Here is a 19447-nt window from a genome sequence, read left to right as displayed (position 1 = left end):
TCTGGATTGACTTGAATGCCTGTAGGGTGTAGCATTGCTCACTGCCTGTAAATTCCCAATTCTATAAATACACCAGACTGCAGTGGATTACAGGTCACACAGTTGAACTTGCATTGCCTAGTCAACAGGTATTGTTATTTTTTGAACCCTTTCAAAGGCCCAGTTTCTGGTAACAATAGATTTACCAAGGGCCTGTTCCAGTCACTGTGTTACACTGAAGCGGAAATGTGAATTTAACACATATGTAATATGTTGAACTGTAGGCCTACATGTATGTATGTTTGTACATTTGTATGAAATTCATGTAGCAAAGGGAATATATGCAAATGTATGCATGACACTCACTAGATTACAGTACAACATATAGAAAATTATAAGTTAGTTATTCCTGTCAGTCCCATTTGGAAATCTTTAAACCTAAATACAGCATTATATGGTATCATATAACTCATAATATTCCTTTTCACATTTCTAAAGGAATTTTCATGATTATTTGAAGACTGTGAACAGTGTCTATACTGTGCATGAATAATTATTATAAGCAGATAAATGAAAGAAACACGCATTCCAAATTTGTGTGTGACTACACGCAGCCAAACGGTTTATTCAAAACATTTCTCCAAACTGTTACTCCGGCTACCGTTTTCAATTGGGCCACCGGGTATTATTTCAATTGTGTAGCACCAAATAATTTGTCAATATCCATATCAATATCAGAGTTGGGCACCAGAAGCCCCTGAGCACCACAAGCCCAGAACCATTAATCATTTCAGCCAATGGGCACCAGAAGCCCCTGGGCACCAGAAGCCCAGAACCATCAATCAACGTAAGTGCATTTAGTGTGGCTATTAACGAGTGCCACATAAGGCCGAGTGGACACCCGGGCGGGCGGGAGACCAGATCAACCTAGGTCATGGCATGTAATGATGAATAACACTTAACAATACACACTCCAAATGCCATAAACAATAAACTATAAATTCCCAGGCACCATTGGATTCCTTGGTTTGTACTCACAGAAGGAAGAACGGTGCTCCTCCCCTGTTGAACTGACTCAAGGGAGAAGCTGCTACCTGTTACAACTACGATTATAATTAATGCAATAAACAATAACATATACATTGTGGTTATACTTCCTTTAATTAATGTAGATAATAAGCCACTATAATAACCCAAAATGGGGAAATTCGTGGGCTGTTTATTTCACGAGCACAAAAACGCCCATGAGCACAAATGCTCATCGAATTCGAAAAAGAGGTAGCTGGGGGTGGCGGTGGGAACAAAATTTTGAAACGCATTCAATTATTCCAGTGTTTGTCCGTTGGAGGCTGAGACAAAAGTGACTGCATGCTCGGTTTGCCGCCAAAAATGCGCAACACGGCTTGGTTTGCCGCCAAATGTGCATCGCCGCCCATTTCTCATTGGCTGAAAATCACCTCATCCTGAATGGAATGCTGCAAACTTTTCTTGCTTGCCAATTGGCTAGAAATCCCGTGCTCTAATTGGTTTATTCTAGCCGTTAGGTATCGTGTACCCAGCCGTGTGTATGGGCTTTGTGCACAAATATTGCCATGCAGAGGGACTGCTCGACTAACAGACATCAAAACAGACCCAGTTGAACCGATCTTCCTGCTTATAAACAATTTGATCATTTAAGTGATAAAATTTATAATTAAGACATTTGATATGGGATCGCAATATAAGATATTTGTGATGACTTTAGTTACGTTTTTAGGAAATGCTTTTAAAGTAGCAGATTTTCCCAAAGAAGCATTGTTTCCTTTGGCGTCAACCTTGAAAAGAAAACAAAACATGTAAATAATCCTTTTAAAGGTTTCTCGCATCAAAAGTGAGTTCATTATGGGTGATGTGTGTACTGCACATCGACTGCAAAATGCAGCCTGTGCCCCAGTGTGTAATGTGTTGGCCATACATGTACATAGCACCCGAGGCCAAATGCAGCCCTTGGGTGTTAAAAACGTCGTATCCCACACAGTGGCCTATCCAGCTTTTGATGTCCGGGGGGCAATTACCGCACTGAGACATCCCCGAACACTTGGCCTCCGTAAAATCCAAAAGTGTGTGTGGGGGGGGGGGGGGGGAGGGCTTGTACCCATTTTCCTAATGGGGGCGCTCTTCAAAACTGACCATTATTATGCATACTGGAAAAAATATGCCGATTTTCACGACTCATTGTAATGGTTTCGGAGCTTGGTTTCTTTTTTTGTGTGTGTCAGAACTCTCTAACCATTTATGGAAATAGTTACTGAAAAAAATATCTTTCAAAAAGCTGCAGGGGGCATGGGACAAGGTGCCCCCCCCCCTATCCCCTCCCCTGCCCCCTCCCTTCTGGATACAACACTGCTCCCACATCACATTTGTCAACAATTGTCAGTTGTAATTGAAGTCCGAGCTAGAAAGAGAAAAAGTATTGTAACATGTGTTGTCAATTTGTTTACTTTAAACTTCAGGTGCTAAATGAAATGTCAGCGGCAGTCAACTGTGAGGAAGCCAAGAAACCTGTCTGCAAAAATAAGAACAGATTCCCAAATGTACTTCCATGTACAGGTAAGTTCATTTTGTAGAAGTTAGTTTACTTTTAAATAGACCGTCAAGTCTAAAAGTGGCCTCTTGAGGCAAACACTTGTTGGCACACTCGCACAGCATTGTGGATTATTCTTAATTGTAGGGAGATGGGTGCTAAAGTAGTCTATGGAATATCTTCATGTATAGCAAGGGTCTATGATATGCAAGCAGATTCGGCAAGTAATTAATGCAAAACAAGACTGTGTCTTGATCTCTATATTCTGACCATTCAGCGGGCGCCTTCTATATCGGGTTTAATTCGGTAACCCGTTGTCATGTACATCTAATAAAACCTAGACACGACATATTTTATGCTTTTACGTTGTAAATTATGTTAGCAGAAATAGCCTACGTCAAGCGGACTGTATCGATACGTTACGCGATGCCCAAACATCCTGCGACTTTGATTTATCATCATGTAGTATTTTGAATAACAGACGTAATGAGAATGCCCTCTTGTGCATTCAAGTTTCACCCACGGTCAGCGTTCCTGTATGTTAACAGTTTTGAAAGCCAATGTCAGGTTTTATTAGATATCTATATCCGTTGTTGTATTACAAAAACATGGCATCAAAATTTACCCATCAACAGGTAAGTCCAGATTTCAGAATGAAATAATGTCATGTTGACTGCAATTGGCTGGCGCGCAGGTTCGCATAAATTTGCATGCGTAGATATATCAGACGTTGGGCCAGAGACAGAGAGGGTGATACAATGGGTGATACTCAGACTAGTGTTCAGGGTTCATTCCTACAAAACCATTTTGTATTTCAATTTATAAAACAAAGAGTGGACTGCAACATTATGTAATTAAAGGGGGTTGATACCATCCAAATATTTTATTGGTTCGTAACTAGTTTTAATTGTAAATATGTAAGGGACTGTTAAACCTGATATGATGTTAGAATTCCATATTTCTGTGTACCTTTCAAAGGTGTAACTATGGGGCATGTGTCTCTCCCCACCCCCCACTCCATTTGAAATCTTGAATTGCACACAACAAATGTATATGTTACCTTCCTTGCCCCCCCCCCCCCTTCTTTCAAAAAAACAAATTGATGAACCCCCCAGCTGCCCCACTTGAAGCTTAACCCTAGTTACGCCGTTGGTACCTTTTAAAAAGCTGCGTCCCCGCGTCAATTCTGGAACTTTGGTCTGACCAGAGACCGAATATTTTTTTTTTTGGCCTTACATACTCAAAATATTTTGAGAGCATGTTGACAATATTCAAATGCAGTAAATCAGGAGATAAAAAATCAAGGGAAAATGTGTTCACAAATCTGATTACTTGATGATCCCCTCTACCATTATTAATCAGGTGGCTTAGATCTAATTTTCGTCAAGATCGTGACCGACTGGTCCAAAGCACCAATCTTGGCAGATAGATTCTTACAGACCTAAAGAAGATATTTAGAAGGGGTGACACCTGAAATTCTTTTGGGAAGGGTGCCTAATTTGTATAAATTGTTAATCCCTGTCGTGTAATATATTTATTCCCAAATTTGGGTATATTTCTATTTTTCATTTTTTTGAAAAGTGTATTTTGGGGATTCTACTTACATATCTTTACTTTAATAACATTTTCCTAAGCATATAAGTGACTGAATAATTATGAGGACATAGTAACGATCCAAAATAAGCTACTATTATGCCCTAAATTGCGCGCATTTACCTTGTCTCCAGATATCATCAATTAGTCTTGCCAAACATCAGCATTGATGAACTTCAAATTCACCAAGTAGCTTACTGGTACAGTTACCCTATTAAAACCTTATGCAAAATCATGTGAACAATGATAACATTGTGATATTTAGCCCAGAAAACAAAAACTGGGAAAAAACAAGGTGCCCATAAATTAGGCTAACAAGTAGGTGAAGGGTTGCCTAACATGGAACACTGGAACAAGTTCAAGGAAATTTCCAAAATTATTGTTGAGAAAACGTTTTGGCGTAGACGAAATTATTGTAAACAACAATAATCTCTTATTTAGGGGGATTTCGTTGAACTTGTTCAAGTCCCCACGTTATCCTTCCCGTACTAGCCCAATTTACGGACACCACATTTTCTCGCCTTTTTTTGGTCATTTGGGCTAAACATCAAGATGTTATCAATTTCCACTTGATTTCCCACTTATTTTTGTTAGGGTAACTATGTCAGTAAGTAACTTTGTGAATTTGAAGCTCATCAATACCCACGTTTGGCGAGCCTAGTTGATGATATCTGAGGAAAAGGTAAATGCGCGTAACTTTAGGGTAAAATAGTAGCAATTTTGGTTCTTTACTATGTCCTCCTAATTATTCAGTCACGTATATGTTTTACAAAATGTTATTGAAGTAAGAATATGCAAGTAGAATCACCAAAATACACTTTTCAAAAAAATAAAAAAATAAAAATATACCCAAATATGGGAATAAATATATAACACGGCAGGGATTAACGTTTTATGCAAATTATGCACCCTTCCCAAAAGAATTTCAGGTGTCACCCCTTCTAAATATCTTCTCTAGGGCTATAAGAATCTATCTGCCAAGTTTGGTGCTTTGGACCAGTCGGTCACGATTCCGACCATATGCCACCTGACTATATGTACAAGTATAAATGTTGGGGAAACCACTGCTGTTATGCTTTTGTCGAAAAACAAAATGGTCCTAAATATAAACAAACGACATCTGATAAAAGACGGCTGTTTCATAAAATCATTGTTGCTATGTTCTCAGAAAACGTTTTTTAAAATGTCTTCAACAAAATATACAGTGAATGAACTAACTAGTGATACAATAACAACGGCCTCCAAATTAAGTGGTCTAAAAATGATAAAATACAAATATATCTTTTTGAGTCGCTTCATCGGTGTAAAATAGGCAGCCCTCATTATGTATGCAATAACCCTAGGAGTCACACATGCCCAGTGGAAAATGCAGCTGAAACGTATGTGAGATGCTGATTGGTAAAATAACAGACTTTGGATCTTTGCTGAAATGCCATTGTTGTCATGGAAGCTGCGTTCTCTTGGAGAGATATTCTGTAATTAAAGCAAATGCTCATTGCTTCATTTAGTCTATCAGCAGTAATTAATTAACCAGTACTCATTCAAAGTTGTCACTTGGTCTATCAGCATTTAGCAAACCAATACTTATTCAGAAAAACAAAAGCCTCAATCATTTATGTAACTAACTAAACTATTATTGTAATGATACAGAACCTTTCACAAGTAGGTCATTCTATACATTTAGGGTCCAAAGTCTGACATTTTTCCTGTCCCTGTAACCTCTGAAATGTATAATTTGCCATTCAATTGGCATTACGAATGACTTCAAACTAATTAATATTTGTTGGGTAGATCATTTGATTCACAGAAACAACCTTGGAGGAAGAGTACACACATAAAGGAGCGCATCTTCTATTGCAAAATCGTAGATGCCAGATGTATAGGGACAGGAAAAAAGTGGACCCCAAATTCATAGAATGTACATATCTTCTATTGCAGTATTAAAAAAAAAATCACATTAAGAAAGGCAAACAAACAAGATTTTAGTACAAAAATGTACATCCATTATATTAACCACATTTACAAACATCCATGTATCATTGCAGTAGAATGCACAAGGTTTTCATTTTCAACTTGGTTGTAAATGTAATGAAACTAATATTAATTTGATGAGGCACTCAGAAAGTACTGTGAAAGAGACAACCAAGAGATTGCATATGATTTACTTTTGATCTATCACTTTAGTTAAAAATCACACATATTTCATTCAGTTGCTCTCGTGTAATGTACTTGTCTCATGTACACAGAGGTGCCAAATCTTTCTCATTCGAACATATATGTAAGTTGCATTCATCTAAACTCAACAATTTCCCCCAAAATTGAAAAATCGAATAACAATATTAAGGAAATGTTTACATTTCATACAGGAGCAGGGTTATATCTTTTACTTGGAAAGCACATCATGCATTGACTTTGCATTTGCTGACATGAATTTGAGAAAATTGAATTTCCCTGTCGTATACCTTCCATCTTCTTGGTAATACTTTCCCTCTTGTTTGTTATCATTATTAAAATGTGCACTCTGCCCTATTTGCAAACAATGTGAAGGGTCATTCCTTTTCTCTCATTATTGGACCACCAGATCTAGGATTTTATAGGAAATAGGCTGGATGTTAAAGTCCAAGATTTTCAAAAATGGAAATGGTAGTTAGGTATTAGAGTCAACACATACAGAGACCAAAGACCTTAGAAATATACCAAATATACAGTATTGTAGAATGTTATTTGAAGGGAATGAACTTTAAAGTTCTTTTTCAGTGATAACAAAGTTCAATGGCTGATGGAAGTGGTTGGTGGATACACTGGATAGCCCCAGTTTAATTAATCTGTCCTTACACTAGGTGATAGACCTTTACAGAATGTCCTACAGCCACTACCAGATCACCATTTGGTGTGAATGTGATGCCACGTAGAGGACCAGATCCCTTGATCGCACATCCAATGTACTTGCCATCAGGACTGTAATGCAGAATATTACTCGGTGGATGTCCATACACAGCAACATAGATGCTGCCGTCACTGTCACAGCACACAACAGTAGGGCACCAACCCCCCTGCTTGTTGCTGGTCATGTCTACTGAGAATACACTGGCACCATAGTAGTCTTCACATACCAACCTTTTGGTCATGCCTGTTGTGTAGATAAGGCGGTGATTGTACATTGTCAGATAATATCCAATCATTGGAGCAGACAGTCTCCTGATGAGGGATCCGTCTGGGTTGTGTAGAGATATCTCCTTCTTGCCTTCATAACCCACTGCTATCAGATTGCTGTCATCCACTGCAAGGCATGTTGGTTTGTATGACCCTCTACCTGGTGTGAACTGATGGAGGAGCTGATGTTGCTTGTTGAAGACCTTGACTACTCGACCATCTAGAGCAAGGAGCTTGTCATCCTTGCTCACTGCGATACACCTTATAGCATTAGTAAGGCCATTGATTTGTAGCCTTTGTGGGATAAGAGATTGTTCAAGGTGACTATTGGGAATTGAAGCTGTAAATAGTGCACAACTGTGTCCAGAATATGTATTTTTAAATAGTACAATTATTTTATTGCCAGAGAGTGCTGCAACATCTGCTATCAATGCATTTGTTAATTGCAAGTTCTTGACTTCGGTCTTCAGATCCCATTTCTCCTTCACACATGATCTTGCAGGTCTTGGTGATTGCTTAGCTGCAGCCTGTGGCTCTTCTTCCAGAATGAGTCTCCCAAGTGACCTCTCATCATCTTCATAGTCCATGAAGCTCAATTTATCAGGAACTTGCTGTGGCTGTTTCCCTGTCAATTCACTGAGGTTATGGAAGAGCTTCTGCTGAAGTTCAAGAATCTCACAGCAACTTGCTTGATTCATGAGTTGTTTGACCTCCTCCAGCTTGTGCTCTGTCTGTGTCACCTCTTTCCTGTTGGTAGCTTGAGCAGCTTCAAATGTTGCAACTCTTTCCTGATAAATCCTGTCAGTCTCTTTTAACAGTTTCTGCTCCTCCTGTCGGATCTTGGCAACCTCTTGGTCAGCTTTTTCTGAGATTTTCTTTTTGGTGTTTGCAAACATGATGTCGAGTTTCTTGCGAGATATGCAAGTCTCCTCTATGGTGGTGCTTAGTTCTGTTTTGCTTTTACCAACTTTTGCAACAAGTTCTTCTATTTTTTTCTTACATTTCTCAAAAGCCTCAGGTAAGCCAATAAAAGAATGTTTTGGTTTTTCATGATCTAGAACAGTACACATGAGACATATGACTTGCTCACATGTATTACAGTAGACATTGAGATTCTGATCTGGATGCTTGCCACATTTGGGAACTTCATCTCTTAGTTTACTCTTGTAGACAATCTCTCCTGATCGAAGTTCAGCCAGTGTATACATTTTGTGAGATTTCATAACAGTCATACGCCCATGAGCCTTTTGACATTCTTGACAGAGGAAATGATCACAGTCTGCGCATCTTGAAATAGCCTGATTCTCCTCATCACAGTTTTGACATTTGATGTCTGACCCTTGACCTTCCAGTAGCTTTTCCTGCATTGTAACTTCCTCCACCAGGGCACTGAATGCAAAGTTATTAGGGAGATCAGCAACCCCAGACACTTTCAACATGGTTTCACGTCTGCACAGAGGACATGTCAGCTTTGTACCACTAGGATCTTGGCTCTGTCTGACATCGTGGAGGCATTGCAGGCAAAAACTGTGCAAACAGTCCAGCAGTTTGGGCTGCCTGAAACGGTTGGTGCAGATGGAGCATTCCAGATGATCCACACTAATCTTCTCCAACACTGATTGCACTGTAACACTAGATGCCATCTTCACTGTTGGGCTTGGTGCGATAGGATGGACCTTTAACCTGAAAATGAAGCACATTAAGTAAAAGGTTTTGGAATAACACGTATTTCAACTTCAAACTAGAGTTTCGCGTTTGTTGAGTTACAAACGCAGAGTGGTCGGGCGGACAGCCTTTTCATTATACACTGCCCAGTGAAGTTAGGAATATATGTTTATGTAGAAAAAAAGGATCACGAAATTAAATCCATTCAAGTACAATCAATGTTTCAAAAAGGTATCTTTAATGGTGTGATAAATTTCAGTAAACATTCTATGTGCACAAAAAGTTATTTCTGGTTTGATGACGTCATCAGTCAAAAATGGTTAGTGAATACTGATAAAGTTTGGAGAGGATAATTTTTCATTGTTAAAATAATGTATGAAAATATGGGAAATATAATTGTTTGTATTAATAACACCTAACTTCCGGTTTGATGACGTATTGATAACACCTAACTTCCGGTTTGATGACGTCACAGCATTAGAGATCCAAAGGTGAACATTGTAATGGAAATCATTATTTGGACTTCGAAGATATGACAGGGATCAAATGATAGAATTAAATTAAAACTATGATCTTTTTCAAATTCTCCTTAAAGTAACTTCCGGTCTGATAACGTCATGAATTTGAAACCTTGCCAAGTTATCTGTGGTTAATCAGAGAATGTCACGGGGGCGATTTGGTAAAATTTGGACGGATGGTTTTACAATTAAAGAAGGGAAACTCTATTTTATGTGCCGATAGGGGGCGCCCTTTCGGATGATGACGTCATCACACTGTTTTTGCGTCTTGCATTCCTCACTTAACACTTTCATAATATATATGTCCGTAGTAAAATGCTTCTGCGTTTGAGTTATATTCAGTTTTTATTGCACTTCCGGTAAAACCGGAAGTAAAGGTCAAGCGGTTTTGCGTCCGGAACACGAAATGTTTCTCACGGCATAGTCTACAACCTTACGAAAAAAACGAACACGATACTCTATTCAGTTAAAAAGATATAACGCAAACTATTTTGTCAAAATTTGCCCTTAAATCGCTTGTAATTTGATACCCGATGACGTCATGATGACGTAACAAAATTTATAACATCTTCGTAACATGGTACAAGTTCACACAAGGCTTTGTGATCATACCGTGAACCGCTCGGAAGAAATGCTGCTTTGTTTTGATGTCAGGCTAACGTCTTCATTTTAAATTCACCTAACTTTGACCTTCGACCTTCCGGTAGACCCGGAAGTAAAGGTCAAGCGAGTTCACGTACACGACAAAAACTGTTAAGCGATTAATGGTCTTTCTGATTACAGAATACAAACATCATTGATTGTTTAGTTCAAGAGTTATAGGTGAAAGTAATTGGTCACTTTTTCAGATAAAATCACTTGTAATTTGACACCTGATGACGTAATCATGACGTCAGAGTAATATGCACCACTTCGGATGAGGGTCGATATATATTGAAAGTTACAAGTTCATACCATATACCGTTTAAGAGAAAATCCGCGGAGAAGTATTGTCCGGAAAAAAAAAAAAGAAAGAAAGAAAGAAAGATTAATCGGAACAGATCCAAAGAGTGGTCGGGTTGTGCCCGACCACTCAATGATAATTTGGTTGAAATAAGTGAGATGTAGCCTATAGTTGAAAACTTTTTGTCAAGTAGAATGTTCATAAAATTAAAGGTTTATTCACATACTATATGCTTGATTTAAACCTGATGTTAGGTTTCCAAAAGAAAATAGCAATTAGTTACAACAAATGTATAATAGGGTTACCTTGTTAATATAAGAGCACATTTTATCCTGAACAATGCAATATAAAAGAATTCTTTTCAGCTGTTATAGGACATTTTCTGCATCTCAAGTAAGTTGTTATAAAGTTCATTAAAAGTCAAACAAAAGTAGGTCACAAGTAAAACAGTTTTCAATGACAAACAATTGCCGACGGTTGCGCGGAATTTTAAAAAGGGCACTCGTAAATGGCCGCTGGTAACCAAAAAGGCACTGATTTTAATTTTAAAAAGGGCCTTGTTTACAAAAAAAGGCCCTCTTTACAAATAGGGGGGGGGGGGTAACCGATGATGTAAAATTGCTCGTGTATACAAAAGGTTAGTCTTACTGTTTAATACTCAGGTGGGACTTGAACCCAGTACCTCCTGTTTAGTGCAGACGTCTTATCACTCAACCTCTGAGCTTGCCTGGTCAGCTGGGTGGTTCGAGTGGAGGTGGACAGGAGTCTGTAACCAAATATTTTCTGTGCCCAAAAATATATATATTTAAGTACTTAAACTGGCCTAGATTTAAAAATGTAGACTTATTTAAAAAGTTCACCTTCTTTAAGAAAAGTGCACTAATTTCCTAAAAAAATAAACTTATACCTTCACATAGTTGGGTTTTTTTTGGGGGGGGTTATTTTATTATTATTTTGTGATTCATTAAGCAACACCTTTGCGGAATCTTCTGCTTGAAAAGCTCTAACATGCATTTTGTAAGACTGCATCTAAGTACAAACATTGCCTGTCACTTATTTCTGTCGTGAATACAAAGAGATTCATGTATTCCACATGTCTGTATTCTAACAGGTTTGACGGATCCACCTGAATTTCCAGTTAATAGTATACACTTGTAATTGGCAAATACAGAGTTTATGTACATGTACTTCATATGAGATAATGTGATGCTGTTGATTTATATCAGATGTACAGACAGACTTACAGGTAGACCCACTAAATAAAAATCTTACCTTCAGGTACACATGAAATGAGCCACTGCTATCTTCCCATTCTGATGTCACTTACGGAAATGGTAGAAATGAACAAAGATGGCGATCTACTGTATGTATACGCCCCTCTGTATCAACACGGACCATGTCACATGATTTTGAGTTCAGTTATTTGCAGTCCCTGGAGTCCACTTATGCAGCGCTTTGGTACGTGCTGTACGAGTAAAATCAAACACAGCATGCGACTGTTTTCTACATCTAACGGATCCAAAGGTCTATAGGCTGTTAATATAAACAATTTGACAGACAAGTTTATTAGAATAGTAAACATAAAGAAGCCGAATGAAGCTGAATTTCATCGCAAACGGCATTTACTTTGCTCTCATGTCGCAAGTCAGGAAACTCAAGTTTGTAGTATAGACAAAAGTAAACTAATAAGGAAGAGGTACATGAAATGAACCGACAATGATAGTTTTGGAATCTAGTTTTGTTTTGTTGGTTGTTTTTTGTTTAATTTCTTTATATTTATTCACATTTTAGCAAGTGTGCAATTGGTGTTTTACATTACACTCAACGGCACTGCGCTTGCATAGTTTATCTATGTTATCATAATTCATCATAACTAAAATTGTTATTTCTTACAGTGATTCTGCATCAGTGCTTCGTTACCAAATTTCCAAAACTCACATTTTTAACGCTTTCTCTTTTATCAATAAGCTACATGCATCCCAATTATTAAGTTCACGCAGCAGTAAATTTAAATATTAATTTATATTTTTTGCCTTCCGTAGGCTGATTGGTCCATTGCTGAGATGAATGCTGAGATTAGAGAGATCAAGCCACACCCACCTCTACACATCACAGACTGATAAACAGGTAACACAACATCAATATGTGATGTCAGTCTATTCTAAATCTGTATATGGTTGCTCAAGATGGGCAGGGCATTGATGCCAGTTTTCAGGATATAGCCTGAAGTCAGGCTTTTTGCATATTTTGGAAAAACAAACTCAGGCAATCCGTCCCTTCACAGGCCAGGAAAAAAAATCATCAACGCCATGCTGTAGCTCGATACTTGATTGCATGAATTATAAGTTCAAAGTAGACATACATATCATGTACACATGTGTGGTATTGCAATGTGTTTACAATGTGTTGGTATTCCTTTGTTATTGTTCAACTCCTGTTACCTGTGACTGAACTTGTAAAGGGACTTGTGATTTACTAATAAAAGGACATGTGATCTTGCTTGTAATCTTGCTTGTAATTGAGGGTCGAGTTGAAGCCTTGGGCTTATATGACCTATCAAATCTTGGTCAGAACTAATCTGATCTGAGCTGAAAGAGGGCATGTGGTTGCAGAATAGAAATAACACAAACGAATAGCACTTGATGAGATAATAAATGATTAATATCTTGGAGTGAGTTTGCACTTGTGGAACTTCCAACCATTATTGAGATTTGCTTAAAAAAGAACTTGTTCCCATTTTCTCGTCATCCTCCATTTTTTCTCTCTCTATATACACAATATAAACAGTTTACTGTTTAGATGTTTTCAATGCCCCAGTGTTCCCCCTAAACTACTGTAAATCTGAGTGTGTCTTGCCCTTTTCAACACAAGAAAACGCCGATGACATTCAATTTTCATTGTTTGCACCTTTTCAATAGAAAGTACTACCGGTATTCCAAAGTCTTTGAAAAATGAAATTTTCCTCGTACTTACAAAAACCTTCCATCCCTAGTTGTGCTGCTGGTACCTTTAGAAAGTTGCAGATGCTGATTGGTAAAATAACAGACTTTGGATCTTTGCTGAAATGGCATTGTTGTCATGGAAGCTGCGTTCTCTTGGAGAGATATTCTGTAATTAAAGCAAATGCTCATTGCTTCATTTTGACTCTTTGGTCTATCAATTTCACTATACCAGTTTTGATCATGTTTTGATCAAACTAGCTAATACATTTGTATCATAAAAAAAAATTGACACCCCTATTCCTATAAATGTAACTGTTTGTTAATGATGTCATAGACTAAGCCAGCAGTACACACTTCAGACGTCAAATTTTTGGATATCTACTTTATTAACATTTGCTGAAAGAATGAAGGGGACACATGGTTATGCCAGTCTAAGTTACATAGAAGTGAAGACAAAATAGTTTTGCTTTTACATCGTGAATAAGGGACCAGTGACTTATGCATTAAAATATATGCATGATGCTATCAAGCTACATGAGTCCGTTGTCGACCCTGGTCACATTTTTTTTAATACAAATTTGAAAAGAGCACAATCTCAGCATAACTGCTGTGAAAACCGCATGCTGATACCATCTTTAGATCAAAAATTATGGAAGTTGGAACATCAAGAGATGTGACCAAGAGATGTGATGAAGTGGTCCTATTTTTGCCTGTATCGCCCAATAAAAATACTCTACAAACGACTCATTTAGCTTATCGCATCGCAAATGGAGATGGAATGATTATTTCTTAGAAACAACAAATTATATGCACATACGAAAACCATTGTCTTTCAAACTGTATGAAATGGCAAACTCTTCTGAAGTTTTTGGAAAACAAAAACTTTATCAAGAATAACCTTTACGTTGTTAAATTAGCAAAACTAACTAAAGTCATGAAGATGGCTGTTCTATTTCACTAAAAAATTAGAGCAGCAAAAATGTTCCACAAAAATTAGTTCATACAGTATGCTTGAGCTACTTCCATTTCTCTCCATAAAAATTCTTAGGTTCTCTGTAAATTGAAACGGGTCCCTTTGATTGGCCGAGCCAAATGCCAAAATTCAGCTAGCCTTCGATCTAAGTTGAAATTTAGAATATACCAACAGGATTCTAAGACAATGAATTATTTCCCTTGATTTCAGAAATTGCCAGAAAAGCTGTTTTAGCTTTAAATTACTAGATACGAAATGTGCAAGGTTTGCTGCACCTTTTTTAAAGGCAATAAAGTCACATTACTTTCTTCACCTAGATCCAAATTGAATAAGTATTTACATATGCATAGACTTTTAACACACTGTTGCATCTAAAGAAGTTCTGCAGAATTTTTAAATTGCCTGGCCGACCAAAACAAAAATGTGTTTTGCAAGTAAACACAATCCTAAACACTTTCTTGCTATCAGTTTGTAAATATGTTTACTTGCTAAACATTTTAACATGAGGTTATAGCAAGAAAGCATTTGGAATTGTGCTAACTCGCTTAAGACATTTTTTTGTAGGCCAGGCAAATATCCACACAGAGGCAGTTATGTTACCTTTGTCCCAATGCCTAAAAGTGAAATGTTGGTCCCATGGTCAATTTGACCTCTCTTGGAAAATTACTCATATAACGCTGTCAACAATTATCAGATTTGAACGTTTGATGTCTCATTTTAAAATGGAAAAGCGCATCTTTCAAACCATACCTATATTATCTATGTTGGTTACACATTCTACGTCTGGTATATTTTGTTTGCATTTATTTAGATACACACTGTACATTTCTCCCCTAAAATTGAAAAATATATATATAACTGATGCAATAGCCCATTAGTTAAATAGCCAAACAGTTGTCTCTGTTTTAATAAAAGTATGTTTAATCAGGAGACATAAAAGATGTTCATCACTTATTCAAAACGGAAATGTTACTTGATCACACGTACATGTACACACATTATGTTTATACACAGAGTTGTCGTGTGCACGAGTACAAAAGTTATATACTTTTCAAAGGCAGATATGTAACTTTATCAAAATGCAAATTGTACATGCTTCATACATTTAAATATTGTACACGTGTATAATCAATCAGACTCATTGACAAATAGAGATTTGTCACTTCGTCAAAAACGAAAATAAAATTAAGTTGTCACACATTCACCTCGTGGTGTATTAGCCTTTAATATTATGAACAATACAATTGTGTGTCTCAAAATGTTGGAATTATGTAGAGTTGTATCATAAAATGTTAGAATATCAAAACATCTGAAATTCCTTAAAATCTGGGTTTCAGTGGATTCATCACATTGACAAAATGGTGACAATATGTTCAGACTAATTGGTACACAGTGTTACTGCATCCAAATCAACAACAGCTTGACTTTTTTCTTTCCCTTAAAGAAAGCTGGAGCTGTCTTTAGAGGGAAAGTAAAAAAAAATTTTTGAATTGACACATTGTTTACAAAGCCTAAGTTATCCAAGATTGATGGACCAGTGATAATCAGTTATCCAATTATTTCCAATGAATCTGCAATTTGAGTGATTTTTAAAATTAAAAGGGCAGTAATAAAATCAACTAAATGTGACAATTACCAAGCTTTGTACATAATGTACATCCTTTCTATTTTTGTGATGGCTATCACTGTTTGATTCTCAAAATTGAGTATATTCTACCTCTTATTTCCCTCTCCTTATAAGATCATTTGTTGTAATATATCTTATGGGAAAACTTTGGTAGGCAATGATGGTTGGTTACAAGTGTTATACATTGTGAGTGGATTAGGTGCAATTGCATGATGGGATTTGACCTGACTTCCAAGATGAGTGCTGATATTGATGGCACTGGCAACTAACAATGGAAGTCTATGCTTATGATTACAGCTATTACATGTAATTGGCAAAGAAAGTCTGCAGTAAACAAGTAATTATGCATATAGACTCCTTCAGTTATCAGCAACTGGAGAAATACATTATGCAGGGAAAATAATTATGCGGGGAATACCTATTTCCCAATTTCAGTTCTGCTTGTGTTAGGAAAAGAGGTTTTGGATATTTTGGATACCGTGAGAGTTGTAGTTTCAACAAAGCATGCATGAATATCACTGATTACTTTGTTGCTGATTTAATTTCCTTTACTTTTCTATTTTCCCTGGGTGTAATTATTCTGTCCTCACACGCGGTAATAGACCTGTACAGACTTTTCTGCAGCCACTACCAGATCACCATCCAATGTGAATGTGATGCAACATGGAGAACCACATCCTTTGATAACACATCCAATGTACTTGCCATCAGGACTGTAGTGCAGAATATCACCTGTGGGATATCCATACACAGCAACATAGATGCTGCCATCACTGTCACAGCACACACCATTAGGGCACCCATCCTCCTGTATGTTGCTGGTCATGTCTACTGAGAATACACTGGCACCATAGTAGTCTACACATACCAACCTTTTGTTAAACCAGTTTGTGTTGATAAGGCGGTGGTTGTGCATTGTCAGATAACCTCTAATCATTGGAGCAGACAGTCTCCTGATGAGGGATCCATCTGGGTTGTGTAGAGATATCTCCTTCTTGCCTTCATAACCCACTGCTATCAGATTGCTGTCATCCACTGCAAGGCATGTTGGTTGGCTGGCTGACCCTCTACCTGGTGTGAACTGATGGAGGAGCTGATGTTGCTTGTTGAAGACCTTGACTACTGGACCATCTAGAGCAAGGAGCTTGTCGTCCTTGCTCACTGCAATACACCTTACATGAGCGAGGCCACTGATTTGTAGCCTTTGTGGGATAGGAGATGGTGTATGTTGACTATTGGTCAGTGATACTGTGAATAGTGTATTATTCCAATTGGTTAATACTATGTTATTGTCAGAGAGTACTGACACATGTCGTATCACTGTATTTCCTAATTCAAAGTTCTTGATTTCAGTCTTCAGTTCCCATTTCTCCTTCACACATGATCTTGCAGGTCTTGGTGATTGCTTTGCTGCAGCCTTTGGTTCTTCCTCCAGAATGAGTCTCCCAAGTGACCTCTCACCTTCTTCAAAGTCCATGAAGGTCAACTTGTCAGGAACTTGCTGTGGATGCTTCCCTGTCAATTCACTGAGGTTATGCAAGAGCTTCTGCTGAAGTTCAAGAATCTCGTAGCAACTTGCTTGATTCATGAGTTGTTTCACCTCCTCTAGCTTGTGCTCTGTCTGTGTCACCTCTTTCCTGTTGGTTGCTTGAACAGCTTCAAAAGCTTTGAGTTTGTCTTTATAAATCATGTCTGTCTCTTTTAACAGTTTCTTTTCTTCCTTTTGGATCTTTGTTATCTCCTTTTGGATCTTTGCAACCTCCTGTTTGAGCTTTGTAATCTCCTGTTGGAGCTTTGTAATCTTCTGTTGAGCCTTTTTGGAGATTTTCTTTTGAGTTTTGGCAAACATGGTTTCCAGCTCTTTGCAAGATTTGCATGTGTCTTCTATGGTGGTGCCCAATTCTGTTTTTCTTCTCTCACTGTTTTGGACCATTTCTGTGATCTTCTTCTTACATTTTTCTACTGCCTCAGGTAATCCAGTGAGTGTGTGTTTTGCATGATCAAGTACAGAGCAAGTTGTGCATATGACTTGCTCACATGTGTTGCAGTAGACATTGAGATTCTGATCTGGATGCTTGCCACATTTGGGAACTTGTTCTCTTAGTTTACTCTTGTAGACAATCTCTCCTGATCGAAGTTGAGCCAGTGTGTACATTTTGTGAGATTTCATCATCAAATTCATTCGTCCATGTGCCTTGTGACATTCTTGGCAGAGGAAATGATCACAGTTCATGCATCTTGAAATAGCCTGATTCTCCTCATCACAGGCTTGACATTTGATCTCTGACCCTTGACCTTCCAGTAGCTTTTCCTGCATTGTAACTTCCTCCACCATGGCACTGAAGGCAAAGTTATTCGGGAGATCAGCAACCCCAGACCCTTTCAACATGGTTTCACATCTGCACAGAGGACATGTCAGCTTTGTACCACTAGGATCTTGGCGCTGTCTGAGCTCTTGGAGGCATTGGAGGCAAAAACTATGCAAACAGTCCAGCAGTTTGGGCTGCCTGAAACGGTTGGTGCAGATGGAGCATTGCAGATGATCCACACTAATCTTCTCCAACACTGATTGCACTGTAACATTAGATGCCATCCTCACTGTTGGGCTTTGTGTGATAGAATGGACATTTAACCTGCAAATAAAAGCTTTGGAATTACATGTATTCAAACTTCAAATGATGATATGGTTGTAATAGGTCAGATGTAAAGTTGAAAACTTTTTGTCAAGTACATTATTCACAAAATTGAAGGTCTATTAATATGCTACATGTATATGCTTGTTTTAAAACTGTAGTTGTTTAGTTTTGTTCAAAAGAAAATAGCAATCAGTTGCAACGAATGTACAATATATGGTTACCTTGTTAAAGGGAATACACAACATTTGTTTCTGCTGTAATATTCTGAAATGGATGTATTTGGTGGTTAGTATTTTGTAGCAAATATTGTTATGTTGACTTGTTTTAAGTTTTGTGTTCGCAGTTACTAGAAAAACCAAAAAAAAAAACAATCCTGTTCTTGTAGACTGGTTCCCCGACCCAAAATGATGAAATGAAGCAATTTATAGACGTCAGGGAATTGGATCAGGGAACCAGTCTAGCTTGCTTGTACCCATTCATAGGAGTGTATTTGATTGCAAACTAAATCTGTTAAATTGGGGGTTTGAAAAGAGTCAGTTTTGTCCAATGCTGGTCAGTCGACCAGCATTGGAAATCGATACAAAAATACCACTTTTCCTGAAAATGTCAGCACGTGCCATGATTTTACAGGATTCTTTAGACTGTCATTCACTAGCAGTGCAGTAAGGTATTTCATGATAATTTGGTAGTTTTGTTTTTTGATGTTTGCAAATGTTGTATATTCCCTTTAATGTAAGAGTATAATTATATATTTTGTCCTGACAAATGCAACAATAAAGAATTTGTTTCAGCTGTTATGGGCCATTTTCTTACGCCTAAGGTAAATTATAATAAAATTCATAACAAGTCAAACAA

The 19447-nt window shown here is 37.7% G+C and overlaps 2 protein-coding genes across 2 annotated transcripts; both read right to left on the bottom strand.

Moving 5' to 3' along the window:
* Window positions 1-6966: 6966 nt before the first annotated feature.
* On the bottom strand, window positions 6967-8931 carry LOC119726869 (E3 ubiquitin-protein ligase TRIM56-like). Its single transcript, XM_038198721.1, has 2 exons — window positions 7982-8931; window positions 6967-7405 (listed from the first exon to the last, which is right to left on the bottom strand). Exons 1-2 carry the CDS (start codon window positions 8929-8931, stop codon window positions 6967-6969), a joined length of 1389 nt encoding a protein of 462 aa, XP_038054649.1.
* A 6591-nt stretch (window positions 8932-15522) lies between these two features.
* On the bottom strand, window positions 15523-18549 carry LOC119726149 (protein PML-like). The gene has a single exon (XM_038197762.1). The coding sequence runs from the start codon at window positions 18547-18549 to the stop codon at window positions 16543-16545; it is 2007 nt and encodes a 668-aa protein (XP_038053690.1). The 3' UTR covers window positions 15523-16542.
* Window positions 18550-19447: the final 898 nt, after the last annotated feature.

This window comes from Patiria miniata, unplaced genomic scaffold, assembly GCF_015706575.1.
Source record: "Patiria miniata isolate m_02_andy unplaced genomic scaffold, ASM1570657v1 HiC_scaffold_2, whole genome shotgun sequence".
Classification (NCBI taxonomy): Eukaryota; Metazoa; Echinodermata; class Asteroidea; order Valvatida; family Asterinidae; genus Patiria; species Patiria miniata.
This window is presented reverse-complemented; position numbering and strand designations above follow the sequence as displayed.

What these genes read in the sequence shown, in the direction of transcription:
- LOC119726149 (XM_038197762.1), bottom strand. Translation starts at nt 18,549, where the DNA reads ATGGCATCTAATGTTACAGTGCAATCAGTGTTGGAGAAGATTAGTGTG.
- LOC119726869 (XM_038198721.1), bottom strand. Translation starts at nt 8,931, where the DNA reads ATGGCATCTAGTGTTACAGTGCAATCAGTGTTGGAGAAGATTAGTGTG. An exon ending in GAGGTCAAACAACTCATGAA is followed by an intron (nt 7,406 to 7,981) that starts TCAAGCAAGTTG and finishes AGTGGATGACAG; the next exon opens with CAATCTGATAGCAGTGGGTT.